The sequence below is a fragment of the Typopeltis vanoorti genome, chromosome 18 (genome assembly GCF_054136105.1).
Source record: "Typopeltis vanoorti isolate ZY-2024b chromosome 18, IOZ_Tvanoo_1.0, whole genome shotgun sequence".
Lineage (NCBI taxonomy): Eukaryota > Metazoa > Arthropoda > Arachnida > Uropygi > Thelyphonidae > Typopeltis > Typopeltis vanoorti.
Window position 1 is genome coordinate 16,335,494 of NC_143566.1, and position 20,823 is coordinate 16,356,316.

Sequence of the window (20,823 nt, forward strand, 5' to 3'; positions counted from 1 at the left end):
GGTACACTTTGCAATCAGCACACGCACAGCTAAGAGGATTGTTACAGAAACACAACCAAAAACGAATTCAACTTCCTAGCTTCTCTCCTCAACCAGGAAATTATTTTTTGTCTGCTGTTGTTTTTTGTATACTGTTATATTATATTTCAAAAATTCCTAGAAATAGAAAAGTATCAAAATGAAATTTACAATATTTTTCATTATTCTTTCATTGCAGCACGTTCCGCCATTACACACGTCCTGTTGAATAGCAGTGGATGGAGAGGAAGTATAGATACTGGGAGAGGAAGTCGAGGTAGCTGCACTTTTTTGATAAGAGACAAGAAACGGATCTTGGAGACCATACTTTGGTTTACATTAACAGCACAACATAGTTGCTATATATAGAGTCTGAAACCGTCTAGTTGAAATACAAAGACTATTTTTCAGAGCAAGGGATGATTTAAGTGGTACTTTTGTTTCGTGTATTCATCGTGTGTGCAAATCCCAATGTTATATTAACTGATTGGTCGTTTTAAGCTGTGTATACCAAAGGATTTAAGGTAAGTACTCTTGTTATAAACCAAAATGCTCATAGTCAGTGGTAGAGATCCTTATACTCCTTTTCTCTATATACGTATGGGAACTCAGCGCCGGGAGTTAAAGCAATGAAAACATATCTTAGAGGGGGGGAAAAGACGAAACTCTTAATTAGCCTTGTAGCGAAGTTGAAAACAATCGATAATCTCCTACTTTGGGATAGATATATAAACGTTTGTAAAGACTATAATCCAGACATTTCAATCACGCAGTCGAGAGTAGCATAAAGCCCAATGACTGGAAATCTGCAGCTTAAGATGAGGTTTTAAAGTGCGATGTAACGAGTTCCTTTATACCGTCCTATTCTGATTAATTTCCTTTTTATGGATTATTTAGTCTTATGCTGGCATTGCTGAAAATAAACGACGATTGCCTGTCCTGGTTAGACGAGTGGATAGTGTATTCGCTCTCCTACCCGCAGGCCGTAGGTTCGGATCTACTTACTAGCGTCGGCATGATTCAATACAACCCAACCTAATTGGTCGTCGATATGCCGTGTATATTAGGATAAATATATGGCGGTTAGAAATTTCATTACACTTATACACTCCGCAAAGTACAGAATGGATCTGAAGGCTATTTCAGTTCTGAGGTCCCCCCCCCCCCCGCTGAAAAGAGAGAGAGACCTGATGATAGTTTCAAAAACTCCCTATGAGTAGGGCAGGACAAATAACGCTCAGTGAAAACCTTGTAATTAAATTGCCAAAATTGTAGTTAATGCCGTTGGTTCTCAACTAGATTACACTGTATTTTAACATAAAATTTAATAGATATGTAAAGTTTGAGAGATTTCTAATACGGCACTTGAAAACAGGAGCCTTCTTGCAACCCTCTTGCTCAATAATAAATTTATATAATAAATTTAGTTTAATCCTTTATCCAAGTGTGAGCAAACAAAGTTTGCGCCTGAAAGTATCTTCAGGAATGGGTTAAGGTGGTACACACCAGGGCAACTCGTTGCAAAGGTGGAGCAAGATACCAACACTCCTATCTCAGTATCTCCTATAATGCAAAACACATCTCCTTGCGGATATGTCTAATGTTATGCATTAAGGGAAGGGCCATTACCCAGACTAGTTTCGACCTTTATTGAGGTCTCTTCAGTGGGAGCCAGGCCCAAGTGGAGATATCAGGCAGAAGCATTAGCAGGTCATCTCTACCTATAGGAATTGCCAATTGGTGTGCCACCCTTTTTTAATAATTTACTCTGGATTTAGAGAAAGATGTTGAAAGTTTATTTTTCACTTGGTTAGAGTATAATAAATTTAGTTTAATCCTTTATCCAAGTGTGAGCAAACAAAGTTTGCGCCTGAAAGTATCTTCAGGACTTGCTCCACCTTTGCAACGAGTTGCCCTGGTGTGTACCACCTTAACCCAGTCCTGAAGATACTTTCAGGCGCAAACTTTGTTTGCTCACACTTGGATAAAGGATTAAACTAAATTTATTATACTCTAACCAAGTGAAAAATAAACTTTCAACCTCTTGCTCAAGTTGCCTTCACAGCTCCTCCTCTCGGTGTAAGTCGAAGCCGTCCTGCCTTCCCGGTAGTGACCAGTTTGTCACTGTCTTCAGCCATCTATCGAATATGCCCATACACTCCAAGCGGTCCACTACATTTTCTTGGCAATTCAATTCCAGCATAATGGTCTCGTTCCGATCTCTTTGAAGGCGAGATACACATACTTCGTCCTAAACCAACCATCTCAACAGCTCTTATACGACTCTTCTGCCTTGCGTTCAAGGTCCACCCTTTTTTCCTTACCCACAGTTGGAATACATCTATCATTGTAGTATCATCTTGGTTTTCTCTCGAATGTCTCGATTCCACAGTGCACAATTCAGTTGCTTATAAAGTGCATTATGCGCTTGGTTGACACGATTATCTACATCATTCTCACATTATCCCGACTTATGAATACCAGATCCCAAGTATCTGAAATGATCTACTGCCTTGATTCTACACTAGGAGGGTCTAAGGTCCTGCCTTCTCCACCACCAGCCACAAAACATTTTGTCTTCGTAAAAATTAGCTTCTAGATTTTCTCATCATAATATCAATACTAACGAGCAGTTATCACTTGATCGTTGGCGAACAATAGTGAATGAATGAATGACACGATTTCCAATCTCAATTCTCATAGTCCACATGAAGCATTCCAGCGTACCAGCACAGCATCAAAGTAGCTCTTAAACAAGTTTTGTGGCACCCATCCTTGTCTCAGGCCTTTGATGTTACAAACTCGGCATATACCAGTCCTTCCCTCCCCACCTTAACAGCTGTTGTGAAACTTCTATATATTCTCTTAATAAAATTGATGTTGAATTGCTCCCATTCACCCTCTGCGCAGATCCCCAGAGTTTACTAACGGGGACTGAATCTTAGACCTTTTCGAGGTAGACGAAAGTCAAATTTTCCATTCCCTTTAGCGATTTTTTTTCTATGATCTGTCTAGTTTATTTAATTTTTTTTTTTATTTTTTTAATAAATTATAGTATCCCACATAATGTTACATATTTCTTAAAACATACAAAATGTATAGTACATCAACATTAAACTTGTAATACATGTAATATAATCGGTTACTTTCATATATATATATATATATATATATATATATATAAGTTTTTCCCTTTATTTCATCTTCATTTCATTTTTATTTTTATAATGTAACACGGAAATCCTGAGCTAGAGACCAAACATCGTAGCATTTATTCAAGCTACTTTAAGCATTCAAGCACCCATTGGATAAAAGGGGAGACTGTCTCACATCGGACGATGAAATTCATCGCCCACCTAAATATATTTACATTCATGCTCACTGTAGGATTCAGACCAGTAGCCAGTTGGTTGCAAGCGGGTACGTTACCCATTCTGCAAGGCTGGCGAATGCATGAGAGATATTCATTTCATTTAACTACGGCTCAAGGAATTCTAAAGAGTGTAGTGTGATTTTTCACTGGAAAAACAATAAAAAACAACAATAAACTATACCTCGCAAAAAATGATATTCTTGTTTTAACCCTTAATTTACCTAAGCGTGAGCAAACATATGTTAACACGTGTAATATCTTCACGACTAAGCCACGGATACAGAGGTTGTCTCGTTATCAAAAATATTAACGCGCAAACATTTGTTCATCAAGATTAATTCAAGGATGAAAACAAGAATCTCATTTCATGTTAAGTAAAATATTCTTTGCAATGAGGAAATTGATTATCCATAAGTAAAAGCTGATCTAAATGTCAACAAAGCTGATTATAATATTTTCAAGATCAGTGTACAAGATGTGTTTGTACACTCCCCCCCCCTCGTTGTTCATCCAGTTATTTTGTTGCAACACTGGGCATTCCCCCTTCCCCTAGCAACTGTTGTCGCTATATCTGGCAAGGAGATTTGGCTTCTTAAACTGCATTGGCTTGGAAATAAGTTAATTCTATTTCTAAATTACGAATGATCGCTCATAATCTGAGCCTCCGTAGCTCAGTTTGCCCTTTAGTTGGATAAATGTTGTCTGTACTTTAAACGCAACGTTTCTCTTAAAGGTGAGTTAGCCGGTTTTATACGCCGGTGTATGGGATTGATCCTCCTGGGAACTCAGTTTTTTAATACCACAGAACAGGAAAACTGGCCAAAAGGATATATGCATTAATTGGCAACCATGATAGATAGTTATGCCGATGGGATTAACCACCCAGTTAGAGCATTAAGTAGGTTTCAAAGACGCAAGTTACTTAGTTCTAACAGGCTCTATGAAAATGTTCATTGGTTAAGATGACAACTAACCAAGTTGAGTGAGCATATCCGTTAGTTGCTTATTCTCCACTCTGTGCATTGTTTTGAGCTGGGGGCGGGGGGGTTCACTTGGACTGTAACCGGGAGCATTTTCATCTTATAAACGTTTTCCTTGTACCTTAGATAGGATTCAAACTTTTAAAGGAGAAACTTCATATTTTTTGTGTTATCACAGTTTATTAAACTAAAGAAATTGAAAATTTTTTTCCCGAAAAAAAAAATGCATCTAACTATTATTGCTTATTACCTTTTTCTGAGGATTTTTTTATGGTTTTATTAATGAAGAAATAGCATGGATTTTCAATGAAGATGCCTGGCAGCACATTCGTATTCGTTCAGCTGCATGTTGAGAAATGCATGCCGAAAGAATTCTTAGCCAATATAAAAATCCGTCCAGATCGACATCATGTGTGAATGACTTGTCAACTATAGAGAGGAATGAAAAATGACAACAATTTAAACAAAATTGTTATTTTTAAAATGTTAAATTATCAAGAACTAATTGCTGGCCATATTTTAGAAAACAATTATCAGGTCTAAATGATAGCTTTTTTGAAAGTTTTGATCCAGTGCATTAAACCTTGTCATGACTAAAAATTATGACATGTGTGCAATGTTTTTTATTGCTTAGTGTCCATATCAGGTCGGGTTCTTACATTCAAATTTAACTTCCAGTTCATTCCAACAGGTGTCCTGCAGATGTCTGCGGTCTGCATATGGAAGGTGTCGAAACGAAATGATCGATTAACAAAAAAAAAAAAAAAAAACTAATCGAACGCTGCTTAACCGATTAAAATTGAACAAATACAAATATATCAGATTATTTTGGTATACGTTATCTGAAAGCTAAAGGCATTCCAGACGAGGCGACCAGACGGTTCCACTTCTCACGAACTATTTGTTAATTTCGATCATTTTTCTGTTTATTTTGTTTTCTTATCAAATTCATAATTATCATCATAAGTATGTGTGTAGAATATTCCATAATAAGTTCTAGCACTTCAAAATACATTTCAGGTGACTGTCTACAACATCATGGTCGATAACGAAGACGGGATGACTTTTCAGGTGTCAGTCGAGCATCCTGAAGAAAACTTCGAAGAGGAAGTAGTTTTAAGAAAAAAGAAGCAATCGCGCGAAGAAAGAGCTGTTACTTACAACCTTTATAGACAATCTGTTTTAGGTGAGTATAGAGCAGACGATTCCCTTTTCATGCCCCCTCCACCCCGACTCTCAGACGAAATGTATAGTGATTGCTACAATATCGATGATAGAGAATTGCCCCCTCCGCCTTCACCTATGAACGATTCCCTATATGCAAACTTAAGGGGCACTTTACCACCATCTGCTCTTCCATCTGAAGCTTCCAGTGAATCGTGCAGTGACTATTGTTCTATGAACAGTAAAGAATTTCCTTCTCCACCAACATCATCTCCAGACGAAGAAATATATGCAAACTTAAGAGATACCATTCCACCACCGCCACCTCCTCCTCCTCCTCCTTCAGTTTCACGCCACATAGCTACGAGAACTGTTAAAAGAGGTGAGTATAAAAGTGTTTACTATGAATATTTGAAAAAATAATTACTGCCAATTGTTATAAATAAAAGGTGATTGTTTATTTAATAAAGGACTATTCGTTGCTTGAAATTACTGTTGAGAACTGTTTCAACGATCTTAAAACGGGATACGGAAAGCTAATTGTGTAGAGTAGCTTCGTTATTTGCATAATTAGCTTTTCGTAACCAGTACAGAATTTCTGGGAGTGAGTACATCATTATTAGGTACTTGATTTCTTTGAGCAAAATAGAGATTAATTTTTCTTTTTTAACTAAATACTAACATCTGCTAAGTAGAAGCCTCGTCGGAATATTTATTTAAAATAATACGCTTAAATATATATATATATAATAAGGAATTTAAAAGAGTTAAATACTTTTGATGGAAAACTGAATGTATTATATTATATTATATTATATTACTGCACACATTGAGTCTGAATCTAGAAAGTTGCACACAATATTTTTCATGTGTACGTGGGCTGGCAAAAATTAGAAGGAACATTAATTTGCAGTACCATTCATACATCTGCTAGCTTAATTGGCTGGGTGAATTATCATCTCTGCTCTCTAGTTTACATGCTGTGGGTTCAGATGTTACTGTAACATGGATGTTTGTGAATGCCTTTAGGTGGTATCATTACCTAGTGTTAAAACTATCATATTGCTTATGCCTGTACTTGCTGGAAAAAGTCATGTTTAGTCTTTGGAGTAGTATCTCCAGATTATCTAGTTCCTAGCCCACCTATAATACCATGCTGTAGTGTTCACTCTTTTCTAATTGCCTGAGATATACAGAACTGGATATTACTCTCTACTGGTAGAAAGTTAACTTCTAGGAATTAACGCTGAAGGGAACAGAAGATATCTGTTGCATTGAAAGCAATGGATAATCTTTGTACCTTAATACAATTATAATGATATACACAGCAGACATGTGAGACTTAAATTGTGGTGATTCATCTGGATGATGTGGTATTAATATTTTTGTATATCTTTTTACCAGTTGATGATTGGTATTTTAAATTTTATACATTTTGTTCATAATTTTAAAATGTTAAAAATCATTATTCAGCAGTTACTTAACGAATGATATGCTGTGCTCACATAAATAAGTGGCTGGCCTGGTTGGCCGAGTGGTTAACATATCTGCTCGTCAGCCAAAAGGCTGCGGGTTCGAATCCCACCGTGGCCTTGGATATTTGTGATTGTCTGTGAAAATACTAGTGGTAGGTGGTAGATAGCGTTGGTGTAGTTGTGGTTTATTGTAGTTGGTGGAGATGGAGAGTTGTAGAGTAGATGCCTTCCCTCGATGAGTCTTTGGACTCCCTGAAGGTGTCAAGTAATAATAATAATTATAACGTCTTTGGGGGGGGGGAATGCATTCTGCAATTATGATATCACAGCACATGTCTGTCTGGTATGACAGCTCATACTGCTTTCGTTGAAGTCCAAAATGGTATAGAAAACATGTAGAACAACCATTATGAGTAAGAATGATATTTTAAAAAATTAAATTATAAAATAGCGTCCTCTAGTTGCGAAATCCTAAAATATACTGAAACGTGTATAACGAAATAAAAGTCTCAGGTTTATTTTGCATATTGCTTTTTAATTATAGTGAAAAGTGAACACTAGCTCGAAAAGTCGCTAATATTTATGACATTCACATGACCATTTCTGTATTGATATTTTGTTTCGAAATATAACCCAGTTTCTCAATTTCATGATAATTACAAAGAGATTTTTACCTGCTTGTGACTAAAATATGATCTTATGTCAATGTGTAATTGCATATGTAATCATATTCAAATCGAATGTTTGCATGTGACAACACACGTAAAGGTATATTTTATTTCTTTCAGGTTTTTTTTTTTTTTTTTTTGAAAACGTACTGAAATAATCACCCGCGATGTCGACCCATCAGTTGTTTGTGACATTCGAGGAAAGTAGTCAGCTGAAATCCAGTTATTTTTCAGCTAATGGAAACAAAATTCTAGGAAACGGACTTTGATTTCTGTACGATTCAGGGACATTAGGAGGTGCTAAATTATCGTATTCATCACTGCGACGCCATAGTTGATTTTTACTTGAAAAGGGCCCAGCTTAAATCTCTTCTTGCGTATAGGAACATTTATGAAGTTTTTTTTTTTTTTTTTTTAATGAAGATGGGAAGATGAGTTAGCTGCTTTCGTACGATGGTGAAATGTTTTCTCCCAGAAATTCTGTATTCCAACAATAAAATTAGTTAACATGAGGAATACGAACATAAAACGAAGGAGTAACACCTCCTCTCTCTTTGGGGAATAAAAATAGCTTGTAAGATATACTCGATCCTCCGAGATCAGTCGACGATGTCATTTGACTGGACAGACATGGGTTCGAATCTCATCTAGGACGCAAAGAAGCTTTTCAAATTTTTCAAACTTTTCAAATGAAGTTGAGTTAGCCAGGTGTCATGCTGAAGCGGATGATATAATGGAAATAGTTAAAATTGCAGATCACTCTCAAAAACAAATAGAGATCTAAACTTTGGTTGCAGTTATATCTGAAACGCCCGAAACCTATAGTGACAATTTTTATGTTCTTTATTATTATTATTTGTCTGGTATCCGTATGTGCACATTCTTTGGTCTGTCTGTCTATAAGAAGAAAAACTCTTCTGCCTTTTTATAGTACTTGCTAATTCACCCTTAGTGTGAATCCGACTTCCGTGTAGGATTCCCATCCTACACGGAACATCGATTTTTTTCAAGCCACTTCTTACCTCCAGTAAGCGGAGAGGTAGTCTCACACCAGACGGTGAATTCATCTCCCGCCTGAAAACAAGCAACATCCATGCCAATGGCTGGATTCTGTTGGTTAGAGACCAGATAGACTTTGGCCAACCAGGCCAGCAAATGACGAAGTATCAAGAGAAAAGCTTTACAAAACGCTACAGTTACAGCAATACATCGCGTAACACGGTTTTTAAATCGCGGGTTTCACTATAATGCGGTTTGTAATTAGTGTAAAATCCTTTACGTCCGTTTAACGTTCTGTGGTGATCGGACGTTCTTGAACATCGGTGTATCATGGCTCGAAGTAACAGTACGCAGTATGCGATCTGTTGGTTGCAGGTTTTACCCGATTGTGCAAATGATTTCTCTGGCTTTGTATCGTAGATTGAAATAGTTGCGGACGACATTTTGAAGATTAGATAAGATCTAGTTTAAAGATTAGGTTTGAAGCCTTGGATTCCGCCAACATTCGTGAATGCATTAACTCGCATTCAAATGATCTTGATGAGCAGTAATGTTCATGTGAAGAAAGGGGGGGGGGAGTTAGATGCAAATGACGCTGAAGTCTTCAAAAGAATTTCCAAAGTGTAGCTGGAGAAGGTTTTTCATGTGCTAGACCAGTGATGGCGAACCTTTTTACCCAGGTGTGTCAAACTTTTTTTTTTTTTTAAATATTGACGTTGTTGATGTGCCTTCCATACATGCATTATAAATGTAACTGCATAATCATAGATGGTGACTTATACATATCATATTAGGCTATTTATTTAATAGGACATTGATATAAAATCTATGAATTCATGTTATACAATTAATTTAATAAACTGAAATTACAAACTTACATTACATTTAATGACTTTTCTGTTGCTGACTACTGGTAGAAAGTTCTTTCAATGAACAAACCTACCTTCGCCTTAACTGAGAGCGATCTTACACGATTTATCGCAGTTTTTTCATCAGAATACCAATATTTTTCAACATCCAAGGTGTGTCACCGAAACCCTCAAGTGTGTCAGTGCCATCACTGTGCTAGACGTTTCCCAACAATGGAACACTTCACAAATCCTGAAATTTTAACGGAACCCCTTGGTTAGAGTCGAGTATCATCGGTCTCATATTCAGTGTAACTAAGCGCACACTACAGGCGTGTCGGGCCGCGTCGCAGCGCATTGACCTTGCTTGTGACTGTTGAGCGAGGTGCAAAGTGCGACAAACTTTAGAAAATACTATTCGATGCTGCACAGATATGCATGCGGAGAAAAAGAGAAAAAAAAAAGTGCAAATTACGTCATAATTTTCTAAATAATAAAACATTTACGTATGCTTACTTATTGTAATTCAATCGTAAACAATAAAAATCTTTTTTTTCCCCCGTTTCTAATCCTTTTTAAGTGTGATTGGGATTTGTTTTCATTACAACAAAGAAACAAATAATACCTTTTTTAAGTATCGAAAAAGCATAATTTTATCTAATTATGCTTTTCCCCCCCTTTACTAATACAATAATTGTTTAGGACACATTACGCCGAAATCCATTATATTAATGATCTGCTCACTACGGTTTGAGTTAGTACATGATACTTTCGGCATGTATTAACTGCACTGTTTGAAGTTGGAAAGCGGTTAGCGTATCCGCTTTCCAACCGAAGGGAGACCACCATCCCGCTTATTGGAGGTCTGAAATGGCTTGAAAAAGTTTCATGTTTGACCTCTAGAGCAGGATTTCCGGACTGTTAAAAAAAAAAAAATATATATATATATATATATAAAAATAATAAAAAAAAGAGGAAAAAGATCCTTAGTGTGCCCGTAATACGAATGTACTATAGGTTTACATATAAACCTTTCGTGGGTAAGGGCCACATAAAATAAATAAAAAAAAAAATATGGAGCAATGATAATAGTCTATATTTAATTGCAATTTAGCAGTTATAGTTGAAGAAGATTGCCTGATATAAAATTAGGCGTGAGATGCGATGCTCACTATCTACGTTGTTATTCATCATCTATGTGTATCACCTTATGAAGCGAAAGTGGCATTAAACCTGACATCAAAATTGGTGATGATCTCATTCCACATTTTGATGAGATGATGCTGTACTATTAAATAAATTCAGTATAACTTCTACATTCCTTAACTAAATAGAATAACTGCTGCAACAAATTTTGCATGAATATCAGAAAAAAAAAAACTATTAAAATAATCAGGTACTACTCCAAAAATATCACCTTTATTCTGAATGGAAAACCTATATATAGAACAGGTAAAATACTTGACCTATTTAGGCTCAAAGTGAATGACAAGTTAAATATGGAAAGTTTGAAGGTGGATAGGCAACTGAATAAATATTATACTGAATCAGAGAGAAATTAGTCAAAACAGCAGTATGCAAGACAATGTCCAAACTTAAAGAATGAAATTCAGTGAAGAATTCCATAAGTAAACAGATAATTTAAGTGGCAAAATAGTGGTTTAAAATATATGTTAAATATACCAAGCTATTTTATACATAAACCTGGTTTTAATCCATTTCCCAAGTAAGCAAACAGACAAGTAAGTCATGTTTGCGCCTGCAAGTAGTGCAAGTCTGGGTGACCCACACGTAGTGCAAGCCTTAGGAAACGCGTGGTAAAGGTAGAATAAGCTCTGATCACTATTCTTGGTATTTACCCTTAATGCAAGGCACATCTCCTTGAGGAGATGTATGATGCTATGCATTAAAGGCAAGGGGCACTACCCAGGCCGGTTTCGACCTTTATTGAGGTCTCATCAGTGGGAGCCAGGCTTAGAAATACCAAGGTTTAAGTAATTCAGAGCTTATAAATATTTTACCAAAACAAGTTACCATAAGGTGCTTTGACCTTATTAAATAAAAATCTCAGGATGAGAGATAGATGTAGAAAGTTTTTTACTTTGGGTATAATATACGTTAAAGATATCAAGCTATTTTAAATATAAACCTAGTTTTTAATCCATTTCCAGTAAGCACCGGTCTGGGTAGTGGTCCCTTGCCTTTAATGTATAGCATCATACATCTCCTCAAGGAGATGTGCCTTGCATTAAGAGTAAATACCAAGAATAGTGATCAGAGCTTATTCCACCTTTACCACGAGTTGCCTAAGACGTTGCACTACGTGTGGGTCACCCAGACTTGCACTACTTGCAGGCGCAAACTTGACTTGTCTGTTTGCTTACTTGGGAAATGAATTAAAAACCAGGTTTATATTTAAAATAGCTTGGTATCTTTAACGTACATTATACCCAAGGTAAAAAACTTTCTATATATATATATATATATATATATATATATATATATTAGGAAGGAACTTTCCTGTATAACCCATCCTCTCAAAATGAGGATTCAAAATGAGAAATATGTATCAGGAATTTGAGTGGTGACGATTAGCATAAATGTAAAGATTAATTATTGATAACCTGTAATTAGCATATTGTAGATTAAGTTATTATTAGTATCATATTATCAGAGGACTGAAGCTGCATAATTTTTTATATTTAAGGAAAGCGAGTTATTTTGTCACTCCTTTTTTTTCCCCTGGCAGCGCCCATTTTTATTCGACGGATTCACGGAATTTTTACAAGTTCGGTAATTTTTAAAATTAATCACAGTTGATTTTTATATTTTTGATCTTCTTTTGTTATTTGAATGCTCGAGGATGTACTTTTCAATTTCTTGTTTGCATTATCAAATAAGCTTTTTTTTTTTTTTTTTTTTAAGATGGCCGCCACCTGCTGTTGGCGTTCCGAGTGCTCCATTATTACTGAACCTTTTGCTCGGTGTTTTGAACAAGGCAAAAAAAAAAGTTTATTAATTGACTATTCTTGTGAGCAAGTTACCGATACTCCATACAAAATTTCCATTTTGTATACTGTACTCTGCAGGCTCCAGGTTGAATCCACAAGTCTTATTTGTTTGTGTATTTTATGGTACACGGAGTGAAATATGTATGCCAAAAATCACCTCGCATTTCTTTTGCGAAAAAATTTCTTCAAATTTGCAAAAATTAAAAAACTGGTGATTTCGAAAGCGATGTTAGGGACTAAATAAAAATTAGAAATTTTATGAGACATACATACTCTTGATAGCTGGCTATAAAGCAAAACTGGTCCCATTCTATTATTTCCATTCCTTCAAACTAGACAACTTTTTGAAAATGAAGAAAATCACTTTTTTGTTTTTTCCCAGCATATTTACTACATCTACTTACCAAGGCGTAAAATTGAGAACCTCTTGTGTGGTGTGAAATAAACAGCTTACATGTTGAAAGTTAAGACTAAATGGCCTCACCTTTCGGGAAATAAAAGGCGTTTAACGGATTTTTAGCTGAGAATAAAACAGTAAAAATACAATATTTTACTTATGTGGACAATGTAATTTTATATCACCGATGCTTGATACTTTATTATAAATACTTGTACATAAATTACAGACAAAAAATACTGTTGTTGATGATTGTGGGCGATAGATGGCGCTGATGGTAGTTGGAGAATTAAGTAGTAGTAGTAGAGAGGATGAGATGTATTTTGCGAAATAGAGTAGTGTACTCTCCCACGATTAGTCCTTGGACTTCCTGGAGGAGACGTAATAATAGTAAATGTTTCTTCCTCTTTTTAAGCATTCATCCGTTTATTTCTACTTTCCCATTTGCTGTTGTGGCACACCACTCATGACGCTAAAAATAAATTAAAATTAAAAATTAAAAAAATTTTATTGTCATTGTCTTAGCTCCATAAAGGTACAGAAAATAATCATTGAATCAAAATATTATAATGTCCTGTCGCTAGATTATTTATTACTTGTCCATAACTAATACAACCTGTGTGTAATTTAGTCACCATTGTCTTTTGTCCGATGCTACTGTATCGCTTGAGATACAGTATTACAATTTTGTCTTTTGTTGCAGTATCATGTAAATTAGATGTGATGATTGAACCTAAGCAGTTAGAACTACACTTGTCCTGCTACGTGATTGTTTAAAATTTGCGTTTCTTCATATCTTCATTATTTTTGTTTTGTTGATGTTAAGTGACTTCTTATATTTTCTACAGTTTCTTCTATTTCTTTTTTTTTAAATCTGATATTCTATATTAGGTTTAGTATCCTGCAAATGTTATCTGCACATATTTATATGATATATATATATATATATATATCATTATCTATACACACATATATATACACACACATATATATACACATATATACAGGGTGTTCGGGATAAATTTGACAGTTTCGTAAGGAAAAAGAAAATCTTCTTTGTATCTATTAAATTTAATGAATTGACAAAAAAACATTACAGGCAGAGTTAATTACAATACTATCAACAAGATTTACTCAAAATAACCACCATTAGCATCGATCACAGCTTCAATTCTGCTTCGGAACCTCGAACAAGCTGATGCTACAGTCTCCCCCTGGGAAGGGCCGCAAAAACTGTTTTAATTTTATCCATTAACTGGGCTTTTGTATTACTGGAAGTGCGATTGGTGTCTTTTTCAACTGCGCCCCATACAAAATAATCCATGGGGTTAAGGTCTGGGGAGTTTGGAGGCCAAACATTTGGACTGGTGAAGTCGTAGAAATTTTCAGACAACCATTTTTGACTTTTCCCAGAGGTGTGGCAAGGGGCCGAATCCTGCTGCCATACATACGGCCTACCATTGGCTACCCTTGTTATCCAGGGCTTGACTACAGTTAGCAACTCCACGAACAAAGCCCGAATTCCAATGCCAGGGTTCTTCAACACCTGTTCCTGCAGATTTGCGAGGAATTCTGCTGTACGAACGCAATCAGATCGTCTGCTAGGGATCTTTCTTCTTGCTACATCCTCGTAGTCACCATTGCAAGTCTCTAGTTCATGCCTGATTGTTTTTACTGTATTCAGGGAGCATTGGGCAGCAGTCGTAATATCCTTATTTTGATGGCGGGCACGAATCATCATGATACAAGTTATTCTCTTCCATGATTCAGGTGGGTTCCAGCTATCCATCCTTTCTGACATCTTGTATATGAATGAAGAAGGGTCCAAACTTTTAAATGAAGAGAAGTGTGTGTTAATACATGTAACTTACGGAAAAATATAATTAATTATAAATATGTCAAATTTATCCCGAACACCCTGTATATACACATATATATATACATATATATATACACATATATATACAGCTTATCATTATAACATTTGTTGCATTATTAATAAGATCTTGTACAAAGAAATAGAAGACTGTCTACTCCTACTCTTAAAACATAAGAATAGTAGCAGCAGCCTTTCATCACTCTTATTGAATAGTTGTGTATTAATATTATCATCTTACACCGTTGCTTTCGTGATGTGATAATATACAATTAGTATTCTAAGTATTTCATAATATATTCTTCCTTTCTTAATCCTCCCCTCTTCTACCTTTTTACGGTGTCGAGGTACGTATTCTTGCAACCACAACCGTACTCGAGGATATGCCGGCCTGGTTGGCCGAGTGGTTAGCGTATCTGCTCTCCAACCAAAAGGCTGCAAATTCGAATCCCACCGTGTGCATGAATGTTTGTGATTGTCTGTGAAATTACTAGTGGTGGTGGTGTGCGGTAGATGACGTTGGTGTAGTCGCGGTTCGTTGTAGTTGGTGGATTGAGACAGAGAGTTGTAGAGCAGGTGCCCTCCCTTGATGAGTCTTTGGACTCTCTGGAGGTGTCACGTAAAAATAATAAGTTGTTTAGCCCTATGCCTCCCGTGTGTCCTATGTCTTTAAATGCGTGTGTTCACGGGGCCGGTTTGCCAGTTCTGGGGGACGAAAAACCAGAGTTTCCAGATGAATAACCCCTCTACCTCCGTATGAGACCCGCTAACTCACCTTTCGTCAGAAGAGACCAGATAAAGGTTCCTCACGTCACGAACGGGAGGTCTTTCCGACCAAAGGGTTTCGTCTGTACCGACTGAGCTACGGAGGCTATTTCATAATACAGTATATACTTTTATGTAAGATTTGGAGTCATTTCCCCTCCCCCCATTAACATCATTGAAGGCGTGTGTGAAATCAACAACACATATGAATGTCTTTTTTCTGAACTGTTTCTGAAATTGTGTGTTCGGTGAATATCTGGTCAATAGTAAATATATATTTTTCTCAATCCATCAGGTTTTTTTCTAATGGATTTTTTAGATATTATTCTTATTCGAAAAAAATCCTCGAATTCCTTTTATTCTCCAAGGAGAGGAGCTTTTTTAGCCCTAAGTGACACTTTGAAAACAGGTGAGCAATCCCTCTCCATTCTATTTTGACAGAGAGAGAGAGAGAGAGAGATCTGCCGCCATTTAGTGGCCATAAACTCTAATACTCTTATTACTGTCTGTTAATAGTGCAGGAGTTCTACTTTCGATTCTCTACAATAACTGGATTAGAAATCCGAGTTTCTGTGAGGAAAACCCTATTCGATTTTACAGAACTCTAAGAGAGTTGTTGCTGGTAATTCTTCTGCTCTTTTGTGTAACTTTTCTTATGAAATGGGATTATTATTTTTAGTTAGCCAGTCATCCATGACCATACTATAAAGAAGGATCTTATTAAATAATAGTGTTAATTTCTTTGTAGGGACAGCCTGGTTGGCCGAATGGTTAGCTCTGCAACCAAGAGGCTGCGGTTTCGAATCCCGTCTAGGGTAGGGTTGCCAGACTTTGGAAAACCAAATATGGAACATGCGTTGCCAATGTCCCGTATTTGGTTTTCCGAATATGGGAAAATTTTGGTGAGTTGGTTTTACAAAATAAGTATCAAAGCATTTGGAAGGGGAACTCGATATGCTCAATTTGTGTTTCTGAGTGTTAATGTATTGTGTAATATCCGATTGTCCCCCACCCCCAAGTGCAATACTAAACGTTCGTCTACAGATTTTGCATTCAACTTCGTCGTTATGTTTTGCTTTTGCAATAAAATTCCATTCTTTCGAATAATCAGTTAAAAACGCACTTTCGTTTTGGCATTAAGGACTTAAGGATAGAAACAAAATTTAATTTACCTTTGTATAATTAATAAAGAAAATTAATTTTCCTTTAATTATATATTTTGTGTATTAACCAAATATCGCACATTCGAAAATGCGATATTACTTTTTAATAATTGAAATGACATCCACGTACTGAACCGATACCTCACTGCACAATGTTCAAATAAGAACTGTTTGAAAATAAGCAAATACAATATATCTGCACAGAATTATAAATAAAATGCTTAGACTAAATAAAAAGCGACCAATGAAAGGGACCGTCGCCGCCGTAAACTGTAAATACAATTAATTTCCTCGAATTATTAGTTTTTATGGCTTACAAATTAATTTAAGTTGGATTATTAGAAAAAAATATTGAAATTTATAATTGCTTAACATAATATTTATAATTTTATCTTTTCATTAAAATACGGGACATTAGACTGTCCCTACAAGTACAATACGGAACAGCGAAATTGGACGTCTGGCAAGCCTAGTCTAGACATGCTTGTTTGTCAGTGTTCTCCCAACGTCAGGTTCTGCGACAAGACGGTTGGGGTCTCCCAAAGTCTTAAGAAACACTTTTTAGAAAAATTTATAGCAGATATCATCCATTTATGTCTCCAATTGATTACCTGTGTTCTTCAGAATGACTGTTACAAATTTTAGCTCATTGTTATTTTTTCTGGTATTGTTCTGTCAAAGATTTAATAGTCATACATTGCATATGCTTGGTACATATTTCTTCTTGGTACATATTTCTTCTTCTTAATTATGTGCTAGCCAAATTAATTTGGCTAACACATAATTAATTTCGGCTTTCTTACACAGTCTATTAATATTATTTTGTAAACTGTTATAATGAGATTGGCTTTCATTGTCATTATATTGAAGCATATTTAGCCGTTCATCTTTCCAGATCCCCAAAATCTCATTAATTATCCAAGGTTTATTTCGTTTTTTTTTTTATTTGTCTTCGGAATTTATGCAGTTATGAATATGTTTTTCTTTTTTCCTATATACTTTTTTTACTTCATTCTTCTGTAGCTTTATGTCTGGATATTTCTTCTACATATTGTTTCTGGATAACAGTGATCTTAAAGTTATCAAGGTTGAATTTTTGAATCTTAGTTTATTTCTTAAAATATACAGTAATAATAAATAACGGATAACGTCTTTTATTCCATGAAGAGAGTAGATAAGGCTGTTTTAGCCCTATGTAATGTGGAAGTTTGGCTCCACCTTTGGGCTAGCTATCGCTGATAAACCAGACCAGATTTATTAGCGATAGCTAGTCCAAACTATCATTAGTGATATTAAACACCCAAATGACCACACACATAAAATATATATATAAAAAATAAGCTCCATGTTATTTCAATAGTATCCAAATGTTCTATTAATTTCATGGATGCTTCTCCCCTATATAATTATTGACGTGTAAACACGTCAAGGCCAGCTTGATAGTTAAATGGTATCCGATGAAGAGAGAGAGAGTACAGCAGACACCTGCTGCCATCTCGTGATCCCAAATCCTAACATATACTATTACTTAAAATAGTTTCGATTCAATGGTCGATTTTCTTGAAATTATGGGGAAAAAACGCATTTCCAATAGGAAAAACCTTACCTGTGTCAGAAATACGTTATCTCGATAACCGGTCAAAGAAATTTTTAGAAGAATTCCTCTAGTTGGCGAGTAGAATCGAACTAAGAGCAGTCTTTCTCTAGGTGGCCTAGTACTTTGGATGCCAATGCCATTTCTACAGGTTTATACAGACTAGGTTTATTTGTTTGGTGCTGTATGCCTAAATTTAATTTGTATCTTAGTTCAGGGTAGTTTGTAGTTTGCATCAACTTTGGCATTTCAAAGGATTGTTAACATTTTTACTGAAGTTTTCCTCCTTATTAATACATTGTCAGCATAGTTTTTAAAAATTCGACCATAAGACTCTCACTGTTCCGACAATAATACTAGTGTTAGGGTTTAGAGCCAACAGATGGATTCTCTCTCTCTCCTTTCCTCTCACAAAAGTCATGGTTCATAGTTTGAATTCACTGTTGAGTGAAGGCTGAACAATGGGGACTGGCTGCTGACCTCTCCTTTAGTTAGAGCTAAAGGAGCTTTGCCTGCTTCCTTTGGGGAATAAAAACCATTAGAGGATTTAGGAGGACACGATTTTTAGCAAAGGAGACAGTGGAAGGTCAATGTATAATTTTATACTACTCTGTGGCTCAAACCGTTTCCTATAACACATGGTATTTGCAACAACCAGTTAATTTTCATTACGTAAATCCAATGAGTGCCTCTTTCTTTCACTTTTCTTATCTATGCAAAACTTTCCCATGACGTGCTGCATATCTAGTCATTTCAAACTTTAGCATTGAAATTTTCCTTATGAAAAACCTTGTTATTCATAAGGTTTTCCCCTTCTGGATAAAAAGGTTAGGTTATATAATTTTGAATTAGAAAATCGCTGAATTTATACAGAATGAATTCATCGGTTAGCAGACGAATTCTGATACATGGGCTGATATTTGGCAATCGATGATAATTCATACACAATGAAACACAAATCTGGTACCTGAAATTTTATATAAATTGACTTAGTGTGGGTGTCTTTGGTTTGCAGTTTGTGGCAGAGCCCCTTTTTTGTTTTATTAAAACCGTTTATAACAAATTAAATTCAACTGAACTATGGGAACAATCTAACATGGAGACTGGAAGGTTTTTCATTTCAGGGTATGTTGGCCGATATCATACAGAGATACATAGCATGGTTTTTTCTCCCAAAAGCTAGGGTTTTTCATCCCTCATATTGGGATGAAATCAGTGTTTTTGTTTACAAACAAATAAACACACTAATTGTGCCAGTAAGTGACATTGTGTGTTGATGGTGGTTGGTGTCATCATCTGGAGATGATGAATTAAGTAGTGAAGTCGATGGGATGTGCGAAGTATCTTCTGATGAGTCCTTGTAAGGAATAATAATAATGGCTAAAAAAATACCACCTTCCTTTTGGGAAAAATAAAGCGTCAGATGATATTTTGTTTAAAAAAATCAGCTAACGCCTTTTTATTCCCGTATATGGAGCAAGCGAGGCCGTTTTAGTCCTATCTAACTTTTGGAGACTGAGTGGGCAGTTCAATCTCCACCGGTAACCAATCAGAGATAGCTGGCCCACGGCTGTCACTAATTAAGCAGCATGCAGTGAAGAGATGGTTAACAAGTGCCACCATCTCGTGGTACCTATCCCTAACAATAGTTTTAATGTCTGAATATAGTATGGGTTCTACCGTCGATTTTCTTGAGTTTACGAGACGAAAAACTCGAGTTTCCGTGAGAAAAAAAACCCGCTTTCCCGTGCCAGAGATCAACTAACTCGGGAACCGGTCGGGAAAAAAAAGCTTAGAAAAAGTTCCTCTGCGACTAGAATCGAACCCGCGACGCTTTTTCTTCAGTGGGTTCAACACTGAGGCTTGTAAACACCACTACCACTAAGCTACACATTTTCTTTCCTTTTATTTATTTTTTGCCATTGGCATATTCAAATGAGCTAAAAAAAAATCTATGTTCGTTGTCACTGACTGATCAGTTTGACAATATATTTCATTAAATGTGTATAATGTGATGAGGCGAAACTAATGAATGTGGAGAAGCATAAATTATTCAAATTTAAAGATATTTATATTTGTGACATATAGAATTTACGTTTCTATTTGCGACATCATCTAGAATTTTAAAATATCATTAAATAGCCATTTATAGTCTTCCTTAATTACATAATACTGTATCGGAATTTCTAAAATGCATTCAAATCCTGCTCTTAATAAGAGGGTATGAAGTCATTCCTCAATAGTCACGCAAAGCGGATTTTGATCAAAAGAAATCATTGCCGTCACAATTATTCATATCCGTTTCCTGTAAAAGCGAGTAAGAATGTTTTTCCATGCCTTATACTTTCTATATATAAATTTGCATTTATTTGTTCAGTTCCTTAGTCGTGTGGCATTTTCAACACTTTTGACAACATTTTTGTGAGGTTCCATTAAATCAATATCATGCTCACAGTGCTTATGTTTAATTCGTAATTTGTTGGTCTTATATT

At 35.8% G+C, this 20,823-nt stretch overlaps 1 protein-coding gene across 1 annotated transcript in view; it reads left to right on the forward strand.

Moving 5' to 3' along the window:
- The first annotated feature begins 265 nt into the window (after positions 1-265).
- The window catches only part of parvin (beta-parvin), a 137,804-nt gene continuing 117,246 nt past the window's right edge, over positions 266-20,823 (forward strand). Inside the window, exons 1-2 of the mRNA XM_090407975.1 lie at positions 266-542; positions 5,392-5,917. Coding sequence (XP_090264101.1) covers positions 5,410-5,917 — 508 coding nt within the window. The 5' untranslated portion in view covers positions 266-542; positions 5,392-5,409. The remainder of the gene's footprint in view (positions 543-5,391; positions 5,918-20,823) is intronic.